The sequence below is a fragment of the Pleurodeles waltl genome, chromosome 6 (assembly GCF_031143425.1).
Source record: "Pleurodeles waltl isolate 20211129_DDA chromosome 6, aPleWal1.hap1.20221129, whole genome shotgun sequence".
Taxonomy (NCBI): domain Eukaryota; kingdom Metazoa; phylum Chordata; class Amphibia; order Caudata; family Salamandridae; genus Pleurodeles; species Pleurodeles waltl.
This window is the reverse complement of record NC_090445.1, coordinates 1,586,076,475-1,586,095,438: the sequence shown is the minus strand read 5'-3', so window position 1 is coordinate 1,586,095,438 and position 18,964 is coordinate 1,586,076,475. Positions and strand designations below refer to the sequence as shown.

The window sequence follows — 18,964 nt, the reverse complement described above, 5'->3', positions numbered from 1 at the left end:
CCGTGTCACATTTACAACTAAAGGGACAGAGCGGAATGTAGATATAGCATGATGTTGGTTGATCAAAAAAGGGCACATGGTTTGAGAGCTCAGCAATTGCTATGCCCTTTGCTGAATAATGGTGTCTTATCTCATGAAGTTTCAATAATGAATCTTACACATTTTCCTACCACAGACATTGCCTACAACACCTTCCTTTACTTGGAAGGCTTTAGAAGTTTTTGGCCACCTAAATGTGGCAATGTTGAGCACACACCCCTTTCTAACATCAGCCGAGGAGCTCACTCAACCAATTTGAATTCATAAATAGTTTTGCTTCCACCAAGGGCAACCCAAACCTTAACCAAATTAAGGGCAACATGAGATCAGGAAACAAAGCTTAACCAATTATACTGATTTGCTGTTACGACTGCCTGAAAAAAGTCTACCTTCTCTGTTCCCTTAGTGCATCCACTATACAGGGTGCCACCTTTACAATTTAAAACGAATGCACTACCACAAAAGAAGAGGGCTGAAGGATCTATGAGAAAGAAACAAATGAAAATATTTAGCCAAGCTAGGGTCCCCAAGCTCGCATCCACATTAGTATCAGAATACACAACAGTGTGTGTAGAGTCAGGGTACATACATAAAGGACATGCAGCATCCCTATCAGTTTGTCAGCAAATGATCCCGGTGCAATAATTTCAGGATAATCTTACCTCCATGGACAGGCTAACTACAAACTAGGGAAGGTTCAGAAAAATGGCATGTATTGTGGAAGGAGCAGTCAAATCTCATTGCTTTGTAAACATTCACAGAAGGCTTTTTAGCGATAGGTACGATTATTTAAATCAGAATGCATATATATATATATATTTTTTCTTTAAAAAGTAAAGATTTTGTGACTAACTGAAGACCTTTTGTACCTAAACTTAGAGCGAAAGCATGCAAGAAACAGCAGAACACGCACAATAATCATGGAAGCAGGAAGTACAAGGAAGTAGTGAAGAAGGGCAGCTATCAATATGCACTAAGGGAGGTACTCATTTATTTCATCGGCTAATGTACTATTCTACAGTTGAACGCTCATTTTTGAGGGTCTAAGACTTATTTTTTATCATCTAACTATGACCCAGAGTAAGAAGGAAAGTGAGAATGTAGAAGGATGCTAGAGACAGAGAAACAGTAACAAAGGGAGAAAACAGGCAAGAAAAATAATGTGCAAGAATAATGTAAAGAGATAGTGAGTGTAGGTTGGCGGAAGAAATGCATCTAAAGACCATTCAAGCCTTGATATTCAGGTTCCCCAGCAGTACCAACTGCCGGCTACTAAGAAAAATATAGAACCCCGGAAGTAGTTATTTTCTTTCACTATTTATTTTATTTTAACCAATTAAGCACTGGCAAAAGAGCGCAGGAAAAAAAGCACGCAGGGTGTTGAAATGGCCTGAACATGGATCTCATTTTCTAAGAATGTGGAATCGTTATCACAGTGACATTCAGGCAAGCGTTATTAGAGACCGAACACAATCATAAGATCAACTCAGGAGCAAATCCATAGCAACTGGAGACTGATCTGTAAAGTTACTACCGTTGTTCAAGGAATATTTCTCAACATAACCAGTAATGCAATGGCTTGAGCTTCTGGTCCATCAGGATATGTACGTGTCTGGGCTGGTAGGTGTTGCCCAGGTTATAAAGTACGAGCACCACACTGTGATTCTTAAGCTGGGTGATACTTGAATATTTGGGACATGGTTTTTGTACCCGATCCAAGCAAATTTGGAGCTCTGTCCATTCTGGGCTTACCTTGCTTACTAGAAATCCTGCCGGGCCTCACCTCATAAACAGAAGAAAGATCAAAAGCTGAAGCCTCTGGCAATTTCGTGTTGTGCTTAAGAGTTTTAAAAAAAAAGTCTAATGAGGCATCCTGAGAAAACAGGAATATAAAAGATTCAGAATATAAACTGTAATGCAAGAGAAAGTAAGCAACTAGAACATTTCAGAAGAGGTATTATATTCATAACAGGAGTGCCCCATTCACAGATCAGCACTAATTAGTCCTTCAATGGGAAGTTTGCTGTTACATTTCTAATTCAGCTAATTAAGTTATTTAAATGATTCAATAGTCTCAAAAATTCACAAAAATTATACACAATAACCTTCTAAGTCTAGATAGGGTGAAGGGATTTGTTCAAGCTATATCTTCTAAAAAAATATCTCCCCAAAAGCTTTGCCTTTATCTCAGAGTACATAACTCAGATTTCATGTTGTATCCCTTCATTTGTTTCCTCAAGCCCTTTGCAGGTCTTTGGAAAAATCTTAAAATGGACTATATCCTCATTGTCTGAAGATTCTTCATAGGGCACAGCCAGTTCTGAGACCTACCTATGGAGCCCCAAAAATCTGTGTAGCAGCAAGATAACCACAATTTTTTGATTTCCGATACTGTCTACATTAGTGCCGTTAAGCAACTCACGCATGGAAAGATACAACAATTAATTTTACGAAGAGGTGAGAGAGAAAAGTTCTATTGGTCAAATGGCCACAGTCACCTAAAACACAGTCTTAGTATAGATGGTACTGTGTTGTGCATCCAATCTAGGTGCAGGCCCTAAACCTAGTTGATTAGGTACTTGATTCTATGGGGGATGATTTGGCTAAAATCTGTTCTGCTTGATGCAATAGTAATGTGAAATGTATAGGAGTTTTTAGACCGATAGCACAAGAGGAATTAGTGACTTCATACTGTAAACTAGTCTGACACCTAGTTTATGAGCTATGTTAGAGGTTGGTATTTATGTGCAGTCTAGTGCGTCTAGGTAAAAGTGAATTGCAAACCCCTAGAGGACAGTGTGTGTTCACAGTCATCTCATTCTTACCTTATTCAAGATGCCAGGAACACTTGAATTGCTAGTACAGATTTTGTATTTAATATCTAGATTAAATAAGAACGTAATGCTCTAAATACCCACATTATTTACATCACACTTCTCTCATTTGTTTCTACAATTCCCCTCTGAAAATCAGTAGGCGCAATCAAGATCTTTACGTTTTGCATTCTTTATTCAGATTTCTCTACTACATTCTCCGCAAGGGAGATAGGAGAAAGAGAATAACCATTTAAGACCCTGCGACAATTACTTAGTATGTCTAAAGGTAAATCAGAAAAAATTGCAAATACTTTACCAATTACACCTTCCAGTCATGAAGAACAAATGAGTCCTCCATAGCCAGAACATTCTGTTCCCTGAGCCGAACCTCTATGCATGTAAAACTCCACACCGTTTTCTCCACCAGTCAGCTTCGCAAGTCTAATATATCAACATATCTTCTTATTTTTCCAGCAGGTGTGACTCCTACCAGTAGATATTGGGCATCTTTGTCCCACCAGCAGTTTCAATTTTCTCATTTTTCATAGCAGATGGTTCACTTGTCCAGGGGATCTCACCTTTCCTCTGGATTTGTGCAGGCCCTTTTAAAACCAAACCTAGGCAAATTATTTTTTTTGTTCAGTTTAGAATCCACTATTAATTTGATTCCCATTGATCCTCTATGTATCCACCGGATCATTTAGTGACTGTGTTATGTTCTGTTCTTGCAATTGTTTCTCTCCATCTTTCCTAAAAGCTTTTGTTTGGGGGGGGGGGGGGAAGAGACGTGAGTTCTAAGGGCCCCCGTCCGCAATGTGCACAGGCCAAAGCAGGCGCTGGCGGGGGATGCAGGGGCTAGCCTAAGGGCTTCTGACGGGGTCTGGAGAGTGGGGGGGGACCTCAACTTTTGTTACGCCACTGCATAAACAACATACCGAGCATAAAAATCATGTAGAGATGGCTGCATATTTTACTAATTCTGAATATAATGTCCAGCTATCCAGCATCAGAATAAGTGTTTCCACAAGTCTCTTCATTCAAGTTCCTAGGGTGCCCATGAATCTTTCATTTTGTTCCTACCCAGCACCAGACCGTGCAACACTTTCAGTACTTGCAGGCCCGTTGTGAATTCAGCGATACAGGGCACAAGGGAAATTATCTGCAGCCTCCCTTCTCTCCATTTAATACACCTCTCCTGCCCCTCTGGCTCACCTCCCCACCACTTAAATTAATGAGTGGTATAGCCATCTTCAATCTTTCAGCAGTCATAGCAACCTGAAGACTAGTATCACTGGGAATTTCCCCCTCCAAGAAGCTTGACCGGCCTCACAAGGTGCAATCTCTAGAGTTTCCATTAGTTTACAGACCTCCAAGAAGGCTACAATACTTTAGAGCACCTCATTGTAGGTCCTCAATCTGGTAAATGGCAAGCCTGTACAATATACTGACGTGGAACAAGAGCACAGGCCTTGAAATACAGTTAAAAACAGCAACCAGGAGAGGAAACGTTCCGACCAGCAATATCCTTCCCATCACATAGTGTACTACCCATAACCTCACCTACACCTGGAACAAGGGAGAGAGCAAGTGTGTACCTATGCTGCTCGCATGTGCATCCTGGCTTGCTGCTGCCCCTAATTGGTGGCCCAGGCACGTTCTAATGAGGCTACATGACTGAAGAGTACAATTTCACAACATAGTACATCTGGCAGCTAGGCACACTGACACAGCTGAATCCAGTCATGGCCTTGAGGACAACAAAGGGAACCCATGAAGAAGTCTTCAAGTCATATGTACTCGCTGACCAAGGGTACTAAAAGGCACTTGTAGAGGAGGCAACCACTGCAGGGAAGAAAGGAAAAGCTCATAAACTCAATCAATGCCATGACCACAAGATTTAAAGGTACAGAGTTGACTATGAAGTCCTTTTCTGGGAGGGTGACATCACTGGAAAATACTAATGTCTGTGGAAACTTAATCTGGCATTCAGGAAAGCCATTAACATACAACAGAGAAAGCCTTGGCTAACACTTGTAAGTTTAAAACTGTTGTAATAAACATAATGAGGATGCATATGAGACTGGAAACTCTGGACAATATGGGAAGCGAGTACATTTGAGAATCTTGGGTCTTCCTGGTACAATCATGTTTGAGGAGCTGTTGAATACTCAGAGGAAAGTAAGGACGCCTCTTTGAAATCCAACTGCAAATGGGATGCCCTTTTGTTTGTGGCAGGCTTACCGACTCCCTATAAAGAACAGGAACTTAAGAGAGAAGGCTAAAGGTACTATCATGGCTTTCCTGAAGACGCTGGAAATTAACACATGGTGCTAGTTATTGAGATCAGAAAAAAGGAAATCTGCTTTCAGGGACGGTATTTACTTCTTGTATTAAATCTTTCACTCCCAACCTGGTCTGCTTCCCTATTCTGCATGCCTTGTGTGGTCTAGGGATGTCTTTATACCCATCAGTTTTCTAATTGATAATGTTATGTTCTATGAGTTTTAAGAACTTATTTTCCTACCATAAATATGCATAACTACAATGGGTCAATATTTCAAATTACTGCAGAATTTGGTTTCGGTGAAAGAAAATCACTTACAAAAAAGAAAAATCTTCTCTAAGGCAGATTTACTGTTTTATGAATCGCAGTTTATTCCCTCATACAGGGAAGGTGGTCTTATGTGAATTTATCTCCATAGCCTGTATGGAACCTAGATAAACTGAAAGGGTAAAAGATAGACAATCTGCTTTGCTGCCAATGGGACAGTAATAATTCAATAGAAATTCCTGGATCGCTAGAATAAATCCTTTCTGAATGTGAAGATTGATCACACATAGCAGAGGGATCATACCAGGTCTTGCCAACCACCTTAACTTTATTTACAACAAACTGCAGAAAATATCTTGAACGGTCACCCAGGAGTCCTTGTAGTTTTTGGAATTCCACTACAAATGCTCACACCCAAAAACGAATAAACAGAAAGCAAAAAGAGTGTCTGAAAGCCCAAGTGCATATCTACACTGATAAGTAGCACCCATGCCCCCTCACCCTTCAGCACCATCTCATGTTATAAAGATAATGAAAAGCCAGCGTCAGAACACAGACATACTAGTCATTCTTCCCCATCTGTGCACTCAGTACAGTATGTGCTAGATGCTATGTCTTATACAGGGTCACTCAGGTGTCTCAAGAGCAGTGAATTTGTTTAGGTGCATAGTTTAAAATGAAGTTATGTTTAAGAGAGGTGGCCAGGTGACAGATGATGGAAAAGGATGGCAGTTAAAAAATATACTTCTGCAATAAGGGGCTTTTACCTCATTGGATCAATTTGCGTACCAATGCAATACAAATAACGTTCATCTAGGAAGAAGGCAAAACAATATCTTACCTTCAATAACTAAGTTGACGTCTCTGTTGCAACACACAATGAGTTAACAGTTACCCCTTTCTGCTCATTAGAAGATGCTAAAAATATAGAGAGTTTATCCTGGTCACCTGCTAACTACATCTTTTACTCTACTACGGCCTTCATGTTTTGATTCGGGGAATCAACAAAACAACAGTGAGGAGCAGAATGTACATTCAAATAATGTTTAACAGATTGAACAACTCAAAGTTATCAGCAGTACAGAAACATCTGATGTCATATCAGGTCCAGGCAGTAAATACATACTTGGCATGCTAAAAGTATTTTGAGCCGGAGCAGGCTCCTTTTTCCATAAAGTATAAAAAAAGTAATGGGTGCAATGCTTGAATTAATCTCAGCCACTGGTAATTACTTTGGTCCACATCCCAGTCCATTGTTATTTTGCACAAAATGCCACCTCAGTTTGGACTCAGCCATATACAAAACAGTCTTGACCCTCCTCCAACAAGAACAGACACCCATGACTGGGCATACCAGTCACATTTAGGGCATCAAAAAACAAAGTGATGGATGGAATGCTCTAAATAATCCCAGCCACTGGTAAGCGTTCACGGCCGCATCCCAATCCATTGTTTCTCGCCCACCATGCCACCTCAGTTTGGATCCAGTCATATGCAAATTAGTCTCAACCCTTCTCCTTATGGGAACAGTCCAGTCTGAACTGCCAGACCAGGTCCGGAAAACAAGCAACTGAAAATCTCTTTCACTGACTGGGGCTCGTCAGTCAGATGCAGCTAAGTTCCAAAGGTGAGTAAACATGGGTCCCAGGTTTGGGCATACCCGTCACACTTAGGGCATCACACTGAAGTACAGAAAAAAGTGATGGATAAAATCATTTAGTTAATATCAGCCTCCAATAATTACCTGGGGGCTGCATCCCAGTCCACAGTTATTTTGCACAACATGCTTCTAGAGAAAAACTGTGTTATTTCAAACACACAAAAGGTGATTGGAGCAATGCTTGCAATAAACCAACCATGGCAGCCGCCTGGGGTAGCATTCCAACACATAGTTCTTTTGCCCACCATGCCATCTTAGTTTGGCCCCGGCCATATGAAATCAACCTTGATCTTGCATGGGTTACTTGTGGTCCAGTTCTAGGAGATCCTTGCTTGCTCGTTTGGGTTGGACTGTTCCTATTGGGTCCAAACTAAGGTGGCATGGTTGGGAAGAGAATTATAGGTTGGAATGCTACTCTGAGAAACTGCCACGGTTGACTTATTGCAAGAATTCCTCCAATCATCGTGTGTTTGATGTAACACCCTCTTTTCTATGGACGCACAAAAATGCCCTAAATAAAACTACAAGGCTAGTTCAGTTTCAGGTGTAAACTCCTGTTAGCAGTTATTTGTCTGAGTGCTAGCTGCATTTGACTAGTTGCCCATGTGAAAATTGCACCTGTGCTATTTTTTCACAAGCTTACAACAGAGAAAACTTGGCAAATAGCATTGAAACAAATAGCATGGACTCCTGATTCGGTACACACTTGTATGTGTTCCGGATGCCCAAGTCAGAATTACAAGTTATTTGCTAAAAAGTTCCTCACCAAATTTTATCTGCCGTAAACTTATAGACGACGAGCGCAGGGGCAAACAGCACATGTGCCATTAGTGTGTGGATAAATACAGCCTAACTTGGAATCCTGTTTAATGCACTAACAGGAGTTTGCACCTGAAAATAAATTACTTCTGTATATGAAGTCAAGGCCAAAACATTCCACTAGCGTGCTATCTCCTCTCTATGCTATCAACATATTGGAAAGGTGACGCAACACAGGATTTCCAAATGAAAGCACTGCTTCTTCAGAAGTTGTCAATGAGACTTAAAAAATGAACACAAGCAGTACCCCCCTCTACATTCTTGTGAGGACTAGTTACACTGATACCATTTTGCACCTGCCATCTAATCTCTTCACAAATTCAATACTACGGGGCTAAGAATAATATAGAAGTCTATTTTACAATAATACTCACGTCTAATTTTATCAAGGTTACAAGATCCTTCTTAGCAGCTTCAAAGATTGCATCAATTTGCCGGTTGACAGTAAAGTCTGGCATCCCAGTTTGACCTTCTGTGTAATGGAAAACTGCTGAGGGAGTTTCAGTTACCGTCACAGATTTCTTCACTGTCATCTGAGAGAGGGAACAGCAAACGTTTAACAATATTTTCCTAAAATTGTTTTCTCTCATGAAGGTTTTCCTCAAAAAGTAATCATCATTAATTTTAACCAGAAATATTATTTATTTTTCTTTTGAAGTGATGTTTAGAGCAAGGCAACAACTAATACAAAAAATCCATAGGAACTTTTCATAGTCTTGCAGTAAAATGCATCTCGTCTGACACTTCACTATCCCACCACACACCTATTGCTGCCAAAGTAGACCCCAGAGGAAGCCTCTAAGAAATAATTTGCATATAATGTAATAATGGATTTGCAGCTTGACATCTGCAAAAGATTGATATTTTGTGCAACTTATTTTTCTTCATGTGCTTAAAACATTTGAGCGTGTACCATCGCTGTGTCTGTATTGACATGTCCTTGCAAAAATCAGCAGACCTTTCTCAATGCGCTAACACTGATGCTATCTTCTGGATGTTTTGTCCTAATCTTGTTCTGTGCCTGCATTCTAGCTCTTTTGTGACTTCTTACAGCTCACAGCGGATTGCACTACTGTTACAGGTAAATTACTTTCACATTGTAAATCGTGAACCTGCTATATAGTCTGCTTCCTCTCCTAAGGATGCAGGGGTTACACTGGGGTTGTTGTAAATAAATTCCTAAGAACTATTGACCCCATTTGTTTGTCTCATCATGCACTCAAAAAAACAAAGATGTTTTGCGGATGAGGAATCAGAACTCTAGGCTGCTGCTTTGCATATTTCTTGTAGGGGAATATTCCCTGAAAGAAATACTGGACCTCCGTAACTTTTGTAGCACATGCTCTTGGCCTATCTTGTAACAGTCAACTAGTTTGCATGCAGCATGATTATATACACTGTACTAGATACCCTGCAAGTTTAAAGTCCTTAGTTTCAATTAGGTAAGATATTAATACCAGTCTACCAACAGGCCTTGAATTAACTCACAACGGGCAACACTGCCACAGAGGTTTGCAGCAAGGGTATTCATTTACAGAGTCAAAAAATTTTTTGTTTGTTTATAAGAGTTCTCATACTCATTCTCTTTTTGAATGTTTACGTTTTTTTTTGTAACTGTTTTTGGTATCAAATGGTCACTTCTAAATTATTTTTATTTTATTTTTTACTGATGCAATTTAGCGTAATAATCGCCCGTCATTTCATTCTCAATGCGGAAACTGTACTCCTGCATTAGAAGTTGCTCTTGTAGAGTAGTGATGGTCCAAAGGAGTAGAGTCCCCTCACCCCTTCTACATTTTTGGTCACTGAACTTCCAGGTGATCCTACCTGCATTCAGCTTCTCCCAAGTGGAAGTGAGAAACAATCCCACATATCAGAGGTTTTGGAGTGTTTCTCCACCCGGTCATTCTCGCTAAGACAGACACCCTCTTCCTCTTTGTGAGCCTGTGAAGATCCAGGAATCTCCATGGTAGTTTCCTCAACAATTCTTCTTATTGTTGAATAGCCAAACATTGTTTGATATGAACAGGCTTACTGCCCATCACAAAATAATTGATGTGCCCCCGTTGCTATGGGACATGCAGTTTATGATGTGGTGGAAGGCTACTACAAGTCTTAGTTAAGGTCAGAATGTTCTTTAAAAATGCAAAATAGTAAGCGGACTATAGAAGGAGTCCAACCCTCGCGTGAAGACCACAGTCTTTGATAGAATCCGCTGATTTGGTATTCAAAAATAAAAAAAGCAACCTCCTTAAAATACAATTGGATGCAAGGACACACTTAAACGGCTGATTTTTTTGTGGGCAAAGTTGAGTTTAATTAATATGTTCCCCAACCCCTCCCTCCCGACCCCCAGCACAAAAAAATTTTGATAGTCCCCGATCTATTTTGCAAGCCGGTGAACATAGCAGGAACAGAATGGTGCCCATCACTCATGGCCTCAGTATTGCGACACAGACTGAATGCAGGTCCATAAGTATTATAGTCCACTGCCTCTGTCCAGGAAGATAACTAAGGACATTGTTATGTGTCAGCCTAGCCTCTGCAAATAAAAAGACGTCTGAACCTGAGACATGGACATTTTTTTTCAAACCTTTGTGGGAGGTCCTTTGTGGGTTACACTCCGTTAAGACCTAAGGCACAGGTTGTGTTCACCTGCTCAGTTATGTGGCTTTCAGATGTGTTTTTCAAGATACTGGAACTGCGCACTACATCCTACAATAGTGGCTGCAAGAGAAAATGTTCCTCTTGTGACCACTCAGAGCATATGGTCCGAGGAATCATTTCTGCGACCTCGGTCCTAAATTGGATGACACGACAAAATGCTTCCTCATCCAACGAGAGGCTTTATTATTTTATTTTTTAAGTCCACAAATAACTAAGAAACAAGATACGCAAACGTGTTGACCCTTTAAAGCCCTATAGCCCCCTTTTTAAATGTTACTATCTCAAGAAATACAGAATGGATTAACACCAAACCAGCAAAGGAACACTTTCAGTTCTACTTACATGCCAAGTTGTGAGTAAACCCATTCAGCGTGTTTTGCTGCAGCCCTGAGCAAAATTTCTTATGGGAGCTAAAATGGGAAATTTACGTATAATGGCATAAATCAAATATGCAGATCCTCATCGGGTAACAAGCTATTTATTGTCTTTATTGAAGAAGTGAAAGGTCATCAAGACCCTTATGAGGAATGAGTGTCTTTGAAGAAAAGCATTCCTTAATACTTTTTTGAGAACCTCCAACTGTAGTTTGTGTGCCAGTATTTACAAATCTCTTTTCAAGCCAGCGCTCCCATAAGAAAAAAAACGACACTAAAGACTATGGGCCTCGTTGAGGTCCGCGGACGGTTTACACCGGTTCAGTGACCTGCCAGACTCGTAATCGGGGCCAATATGACAACATTTAGTGGGGACAGGTGGTGGTGCCTCAAATTAATTTGGACAGAATCACATCATAGTGGCACAAAGTCAAAACAGCATCCACTTGGTCCTACACAATACATTAAAAAAAAAAAAAAAAATCCGTGACATCAGTCTTATTGAGGGAAATCATGGGAGACTGAAGCTGACAGAGTAGCGTTGTGTGCATCCACTCCCTTTTGAACAGTATCACTGAATAAACTAGTGAACAACTATTAAATATACAAAGAAACAGAAGCAGTGGTACTGGAAATGTTTCGATTTTTCACAGAACAATTTCTCTGAATAGCAAGTTTATAGCACCCTCTTGGAGGCTCAACACGAGAATAGCAAAGGGTAAATTTAGGAATTAGAAAATTACACGTTGCACACCAGATACAGTTCACTGGTAAACAATTGATGTGATCTCTCCCGAGGACATGATACAAAGTCAGTCTTCCGGTGCCACTTTTTTTTTTTTTTCCTAGAATTCATAGAATCCTTAAGCACTTGTCAGTAAATGGCAGGATGATTCTGGACAAATGCAGGTACGCAATACGGCCTTTAAATTACTTCCTGGATTTACCTTACGAACAAAAAGTCTGAGTCCTGCGAAACATTAAGATTTACACACTAGCATGACTACAATCCTAGCGTCAGTCAACAGGGCCGAAGTGAAGCACAATCTATTTCTGCACGACAGCCATACATCAAACTGCACTGCATCAGCATACACTTGAAAAAACATCTGACATTTTCCTGGGTGATTGTGACACAGGGTGTATGTAAACATTAAACATATGTGGGGAAAGCAGTGATTCTTGAGGCAGACCCTATTCCTTTGTGCCGAAAAAAAACGGCCTCCTGAGCAGATCATTTGATGTCTATTTGTAAGGAAGAAACTGATCCAACTACTCCAAAGGTATGGCTTTATCTGCACTTTCAAAGGCAACTTGCTTATCAGTTAAATAAATAGGGGCTGTCATAGCTCCTAAGTCTTTGCGCACAAGAACTTTAAGCGCTAATGCTACCTCATCCAGTGGGATCTTGACTACTTCATATCCAGTTTTAGATGTATCTCCAGAGATCCAGCAACTGCTTACAGACGCTAGACTCTTACTGATCAGAGGTAGATTTGAAACAGGATGTTAAATCGTGGAGTTGTCTATGGGAAGAGCAGTCTTTTTGTGCTAACTGCAATGGGGATGAAACTCCCTGGAACCAAGGATACAATATATAACGTTAGTCGAGGTGGGTATCACAAACAAAATAACCATTGTATTCATAACAATACTTGGACAAGAATGAGAGCAGCATATGGGGACTGCCTTACTCGAACCTCTATAAACAATTTCTTCATGTAAGTAGAGAAAATGTGGAAAATAATCAGTTTCTATAATATTATGAGAACTGCATGCAGTAATGATATGCAAGGAGGGGTAGGTTTGCTTGATACTACTGGGAGTGCCCTACGTAGTGACGGAAAGTTTTTCTAATTATGATAGGAATCAGTTATTGAGTGGTTTTGTGTGGGAATAATGAAGGGTGAACATGTTTTGTTTTTCTTTCATTTTTTTAAACATAATAAAACCCATTATTCTTTTAATTGTTTAGTAACACTCTTATCCCTCAAATGGCTATTCAGCCATTCTGAAGCGTAAGCAGTTTGTTACAATCTTGTGAACAAAATTTCCAAGCTAATGAAAATAAGGCTGTGGAAACTAAGAAAAAGCAGCCATAACAAAAAAGTATTAAAATAATTGGTACTGCATTTTAAAAATACATGTTTACTGTAAAAACAGACTGTAAAACCAAATAATCCCAGTGTACCTTGCTAACCACAGGGCTTGGAGGAACATCGTCTGAACTTAAGCTAACTCTGGCTCTCTCATAGGCCATATCCAGGTCAGACTTCGTACCAATGGGGCTCCCTGGAAAAATAAATTGGACAACTATTAGCTTTAAAGAGACATTCAATAATGCCACAAACATAGTGCTCAATCTGACTTCATGTTTCTCTCAAACCTTTGAATTAAACACAATTTTAAACATGCAAGATTAAAGAAGTTAAAAAAAAGAATATTTTTTGTTAACAGATCAATATTTCCACAGTGAGGTTAACGAATACATATTGATCCACATGTGCTAAACAACCCTTTAGCACTATCCAAAAATGCATTAGAACGAAGAAACACCTGCTGGGGGGGTTGCAAATATTTGTAAAACAAGAATATCCAGCATTACCTGAAAGTAGGGTGTAAGTTAGAAATGTTATGTCTTATAGTCCAGTCTTCCTTGAAAAACCATAACTATGTTGTCATTGAATATCCTCTTCCAATTTGGAGTTCTATCATAGAACGAACTGAGTACTTCATACAAATTTCTAAGACTGTTGTACCCGCATTAGTTCGGCTTTCAGATCAGTGCTCCAGAATTTAGATTATTTCTTCTTAACTGAGGTTTTACAGCTCAACTTGGGGAATTACCTGGATATCACTGAGGTATCTTCACAAAGGGTGCATAAATGTCACTAATATGCCAGGGATACTGGAAGTGACATCAGATACCCTTTGACATTAATGACATCACAAGAAATGACACCACATGACTTTTGACCCTGATGTTGTTTTCCAGGAAATCATGCCACATGAACATATTCTTGATTACATCACAATGTGACATAGCTGGAGTTTCATAATTATTTCATGATTAATGAAACAACACAGGCAAATCTACATAACACCTTTATTGTGGCGCTGGCTTTATCTTTGAATGTTTTGGGCATAATACCTCTTCTAAGGTTTTTGGCTCCCCTAAAACATGTTAAAAAGAAAGGGATCTAATAGTTTAGAGCACAATTTTTCACAAACGCCATAGGCTTTGAAAGAACATTAACACTTGATGCTCCCAGGAGTTGAACTTTTTTTTTTCAAAATGTGCTATGAGTGCCCTCATATGTCAAAAAATTAATGCCATTGTGCCGGGGCCTGTGTTTTGTAATGGGTGTCCCATATTCCATGGGTGCCCCCAAATATGTCAGTGCCAGAATTTCACCATTTTGCTGTTCATATGTTGTAAGTGATTATTATTTCACAAATTAACTCTTTATGTGAGGGTTGGAAATTTGTCATGGTTGGCAAAGTCCCATATGTCAGGTTGTCCTCTTTTATGCCAGGAGTTACCTCCAGTGTGGAAGTCCTCGAAATTTGCCATGGGTCCTCCGATGCCAAGAATTTCCGCATTGCCAGCACTTTTTTTTGTGCTCCATATGAATTAAGTACCTCTAGTGTGCCAGTATCAGTATTTTACAGTAAGTGCCTATTATGACAATAATTACTTTTAGTGCCAGTATTTTGTCACTGGTATCTGTCATGTTAAGGATTGGCTCCAGTATGCCAGTGCAAGTATTTTGCCGTGAGTGTTTCTGTAAGACCAGATTTACCTTCAGCATGCCAGGCAGGGACAACGACAAACTCACAAGCACAACACCACATTCCCTCTCACTCACATTCACTCTTTCACACTGCCTAGCACTTGCAGTTGCTCTTAACTTCACTCATTGTAACTCACTGACTCACTTATACTTACTGACACCCAATCTCAAACATTCTCAATCACTGTCACTGTCTTGCTCACACTTACACAGACACATGCTCACATATAAACACACACCTACAAGCAAACTCTCAGCAGCAAACGCGCATACATTGACTGAAAAATATATTTTTTTATTTACCTAAGCTGGCATCATTTATGGTTATACTCCATTTTTTTATTACACGAATAGTGAATAGTATAACATTATTCATTATTCGTGTATGAAAAAAAACAGGAAACAAGGAGTGTGCAGCCATCCCTGTGTTTTCGCAGTGATTTTGCTGCCTCTGAGGCCATGGCTCACAAAGGCAGTTTGAGGGGTCGCAAGGGGTAAGGCAGGGATCACAGCTGCAATCCCTGGCAGCCCCTAAATGACGTCCATGAAGTGGTGGTTTTATAAATGTAATGAAAGTGAAGCATGCATCCTCAAGTTGCTTCAGGATGTGACCTGGTTAGCAGGTGATCCAGGTGTCATTAGCCAAGAAAATATAATGACAGCTATCTGTGTCATTCCAGAATCTGATCTTCTTTGTGCAGGAGGAAGTCTTAAAGCAGTAAAACAGACAAACTCCCAATATCCTGCTGTGATGCTAATGGTGGGTTTCTCAGAAACTGGATTTAATTGTCTGGTAACATTTTTGAGGCATGAGGATGGTAGTATTCCCATGTTGTGGTGTTATGCAGACTGACTGGTAGCTCTGTGGGGCCTGAATGTGAACCACTGGGTAGAAAGTCTTCAACTAGTGCCAGAAAGGTATTTTAACCTAATTTCAATATTGTAAGGTCTTGTTGGCTTGAATGAAGCGGCCCCTGCTTCAAAGCCATTCTCAAGTTGCTCATAGTCTTGTAATAGAAAATTTACTGTCTCTGAAATATTTCTTGATTCGGTTATTATAAGAAGCCGAGTTATTATTTTTGAACCAGACTTTGATATTTAGTTTGGAGAAAAGCAAGTGTACAATTTCCAAAGCAAAGTATGTGATGAAGGTTTTAGATTATTCTGTTAGTAATGCATTTAATTAACCAATCCTGTTTAATTGGTTTAGTTTCACAGAAAAGAATTCACAACAGAAATGTCTACAACCCAGAGACCAGCTGATGAAGTAAATACAATCTCTCCCCCACCAACAAACCCCCTCCTTCCCTCATGGCCCCCACCCCCCCATCAACCATATCCACAGTACCACATCTACAACAGCTTGGCCAACTCACTAGCTATGAGTATGTGTCCCCTATGGTGTTCCCCGACTCCCCGAAGGCCCAACCTCAGGTTGAGCCACCACTGATTCCGCAGCAGGGAGTGTCAGGTGTAGCAGCTTGTGGTATTTGAGGAATGTCCGTTTGTTGAAATACTCAGTTAGCAGTCATATGAAAGTGGCCAAAAACGCCTAATATGCTTCTAATTTATGATAAACAGTTAATGCCACCCATTCCAAACCCAAGATATGCCATAGCCACAATGTATATTCTGGAAGTGTGTCTGAACCCTATAATGATAGGATCATCTGGTGTGCTGTGCCCAATTCCATAACTACTATCTTGACTTTAGGAGGTACATGAGAGGGTTAGTCAGCCCCACAAGTGTGTAGGCGGGGAAGTAGAGGAGCTGAGTACTAATGGTGGTGTCTTGGAACTGAGTACTAAATGTGGTGTCTGTGGCCGTAAGAACCTTTCCCAAAACTTTGACAGTTTGAGACAGTCCTATAGTATGTGCACCAATGTGGCAGTGCCTCCACACACCCTCCAGCAGTCCCTTCTACGTTCTGCACACCATTCCTGTATTCTGCCAGGTGTCCAATTCCAGTAAGTAACCATCTTTACTACAAATTCGGTAGTCACCATGTTCCATGCTGTGTGGTGTGCTTGCTAAAATATGTCCTCTCATTCTTTATGTGAGATTTGTCTCTCACACCCCTTCCCAGCGTAGTTGGTTTATCGCTCTTACACTGGGGAAAGACCGACCCAGAATGGCGCTTTTAGGTTGTGGACAGCCCTGACCCAGGAGGGTTTACATTTGGGGGACCAAGTGGGTGTCTGTCTTTTAGCAGAAGCCATTTCTTGAACAGCACCAGTGAGTAGTGGGCGTAAGGTTTGACGGAAGGATGGGCCACCCTGTGTCGCACCTGCGTGTATGGCATACAATCACCCTCAGGCAGGTTAAAGTCATTTTTAGTGTGTCAAAAGGAATGACCACTTTGGTATCAGAGAGGCCGCCAATCTGTCGGCATCGCACTGTTTGGCAGTGCTCGAAGTGGTTGTTGCGCATGCCTCAGGTGAAATCTGGGTTTGCAAAGAGGGGAGACAGCGGTGAAGGATGGTTCATCAGGCCACTGCATACTGCAACTCTATCCCACACTGCTAATGTGACCCATGTGAGTACAGTCCCCATACCCTGTTCCATCGATGTAGCCAGCTGTCAATGCCTTCTATAGCCTAGTCCATAGAGCACCAGTGTTTCTAAGATTCTGGGCACCCCAATTCTACAAGAAAGCAAAGCAGCATGGCCTGATAACAGCGTGTAATATTGGGTACCCCCAAACCACCCTCTGATGAGGACTGCCATGCCATGCATGGTCTTTTTACCTTCTACAAAACGTTACTGATCTTCAGTTGTATAGTACGGAGTGTGTTTCGGAGTGGCATTATAGGTAGGCGTTGAAAAGTATTTAAACTTATGGGAAGCCTAACGAATTTAAATCGCTGCTATGCGACCCACCCACAAGAGAAGATGATCGTAATTTAATTTTCACTTGCCTAACAAGTAGGGTATAGTTAACCTATGCTGTTTTGGCTGCCGACGGAGTGAGGTAAATCCCCAGATATGAGGGGATGTACAAAGCAGGCACTCAGGTCTTCAACAGGTCCCGGTGAGGTGGGGGTCATAGTGAGGTTCTTTATTTTGGACTTGATAAGGTTAAGCTTGAACCCAGAGACTTCCCTACAGAGCTTCTGTTCCTGAACTAGTGCTGGGAGGTACAAGTACAAGAGGGGATCAGCAAGGATCACTATCAGCCTCAACGCACACGATGTGAGAGTATGGGATTCCCCTCCAAATCGTACCCATGTGATATGTGGGTATGTTAGGATGCGTTGCACCATGGACTCCAAGTATAAAGCAAAGAGAAGTGGTGACAGTAGGCATACTTGGCACGTCCCACGACCTATGAGATAGGGGCATGTGGTCACCCAAATCACTCTTACTGAGGCCCTAGGGGAGCTATGGCCACTAAATACCCAGCGGCAGAATTTCTTTCAGAAGCTAAAGTATCTCAGAGTGTCTAGGGGAGACATTTGTACAAAAAAAAAAAAAGAGTACACTATTCCTATGATGAGGTTTCACAGGTTCAAGAAAGAAAGCACTTCTTTATTAGAAGCAAGAGCCCTCACATGCTTCATCATAGGGCCAGCTCCTAGTCATGCTGGCTCTGCAATGCCTGACGGGCCCCCCGAGGGGGCACTTTGCCGGAGATCTTTATAAATCAGAGGAAGTGCTGTTAAAGTAGTAGGAGTATATTTGCACCTACCTTTAGAAGAAAGCTGGAGAAAAAGAAAAGAAATTAAAATTGGCTCTGAAGTCCCCTAACAACTCATTTAATTGGAATAGGAACTCTAGGTCAATATTAAAAACACGGGGAGTGGAAAAGGAATGAGGTTCCACCACTCTGCAACCGACAAATATACTAAGCAGGGAAATTATTCCTGTTGCTGGTGAGAAATGGTCAACATGTTTCGCGCCCTGGGTGTCTCTATAGATCAGATGGCGCTTCGTCAGGACCAAAAAACTAAGGCTCCTAGGCTTTCACTACATACTTAAATAGTATTAGGGCAGTATGAAGCAAAACCACTTACATAGAAGCATGAATATCTATAATCTGCATAGGGGTACCCTTCCACATTCGGGATTAGGCTCCTTGGGATACAGCGGACCTTAGGACTGATGTCGTCTTTGACATGGACCTACTCGGCGTCCACGATCCCAGAAGTGTTATTTGATGTCTAGGAGATACGACAGTGTACCAGATCAAATGTCTTCTTGGAGTTGATCAACAATCTTTCCGCTGAGATTTCTGTACTTTGTCA

At 40.9% G+C, this 18,964-nt stretch overlaps 1 protein-coding gene across 2 annotated transcripts in view; it reads right to left on the bottom strand.

Moving 5' to 3' along the window:
- PNPLA7 (patatin like phospholipase domain containing 7) overlaps positions 1 to 18,964 on the bottom strand; it is a 1,294,112-nt gene that overhangs the window by 1,020,336 nt on the left and 254,812 nt on the right. For both annotated transcript variants that reach the window (XM_069241381.1, XM_069241380.1), the window contains exons 14-15: positions 13,118 to 13,218; positions 8,260 to 8,418 (exon numbers count right to left, since the gene is read on the bottom strand). In XM_069241381.1, coding sequence (XP_069097482.1) covers positions 8,260 to 8,418; positions 13,118 to 13,218 — 260 coding nt within the window. The remainder of the gene's footprint in view (positions 1 to 8,259; positions 8,419 to 13,117; positions 13,219 to 18,964) is intronic.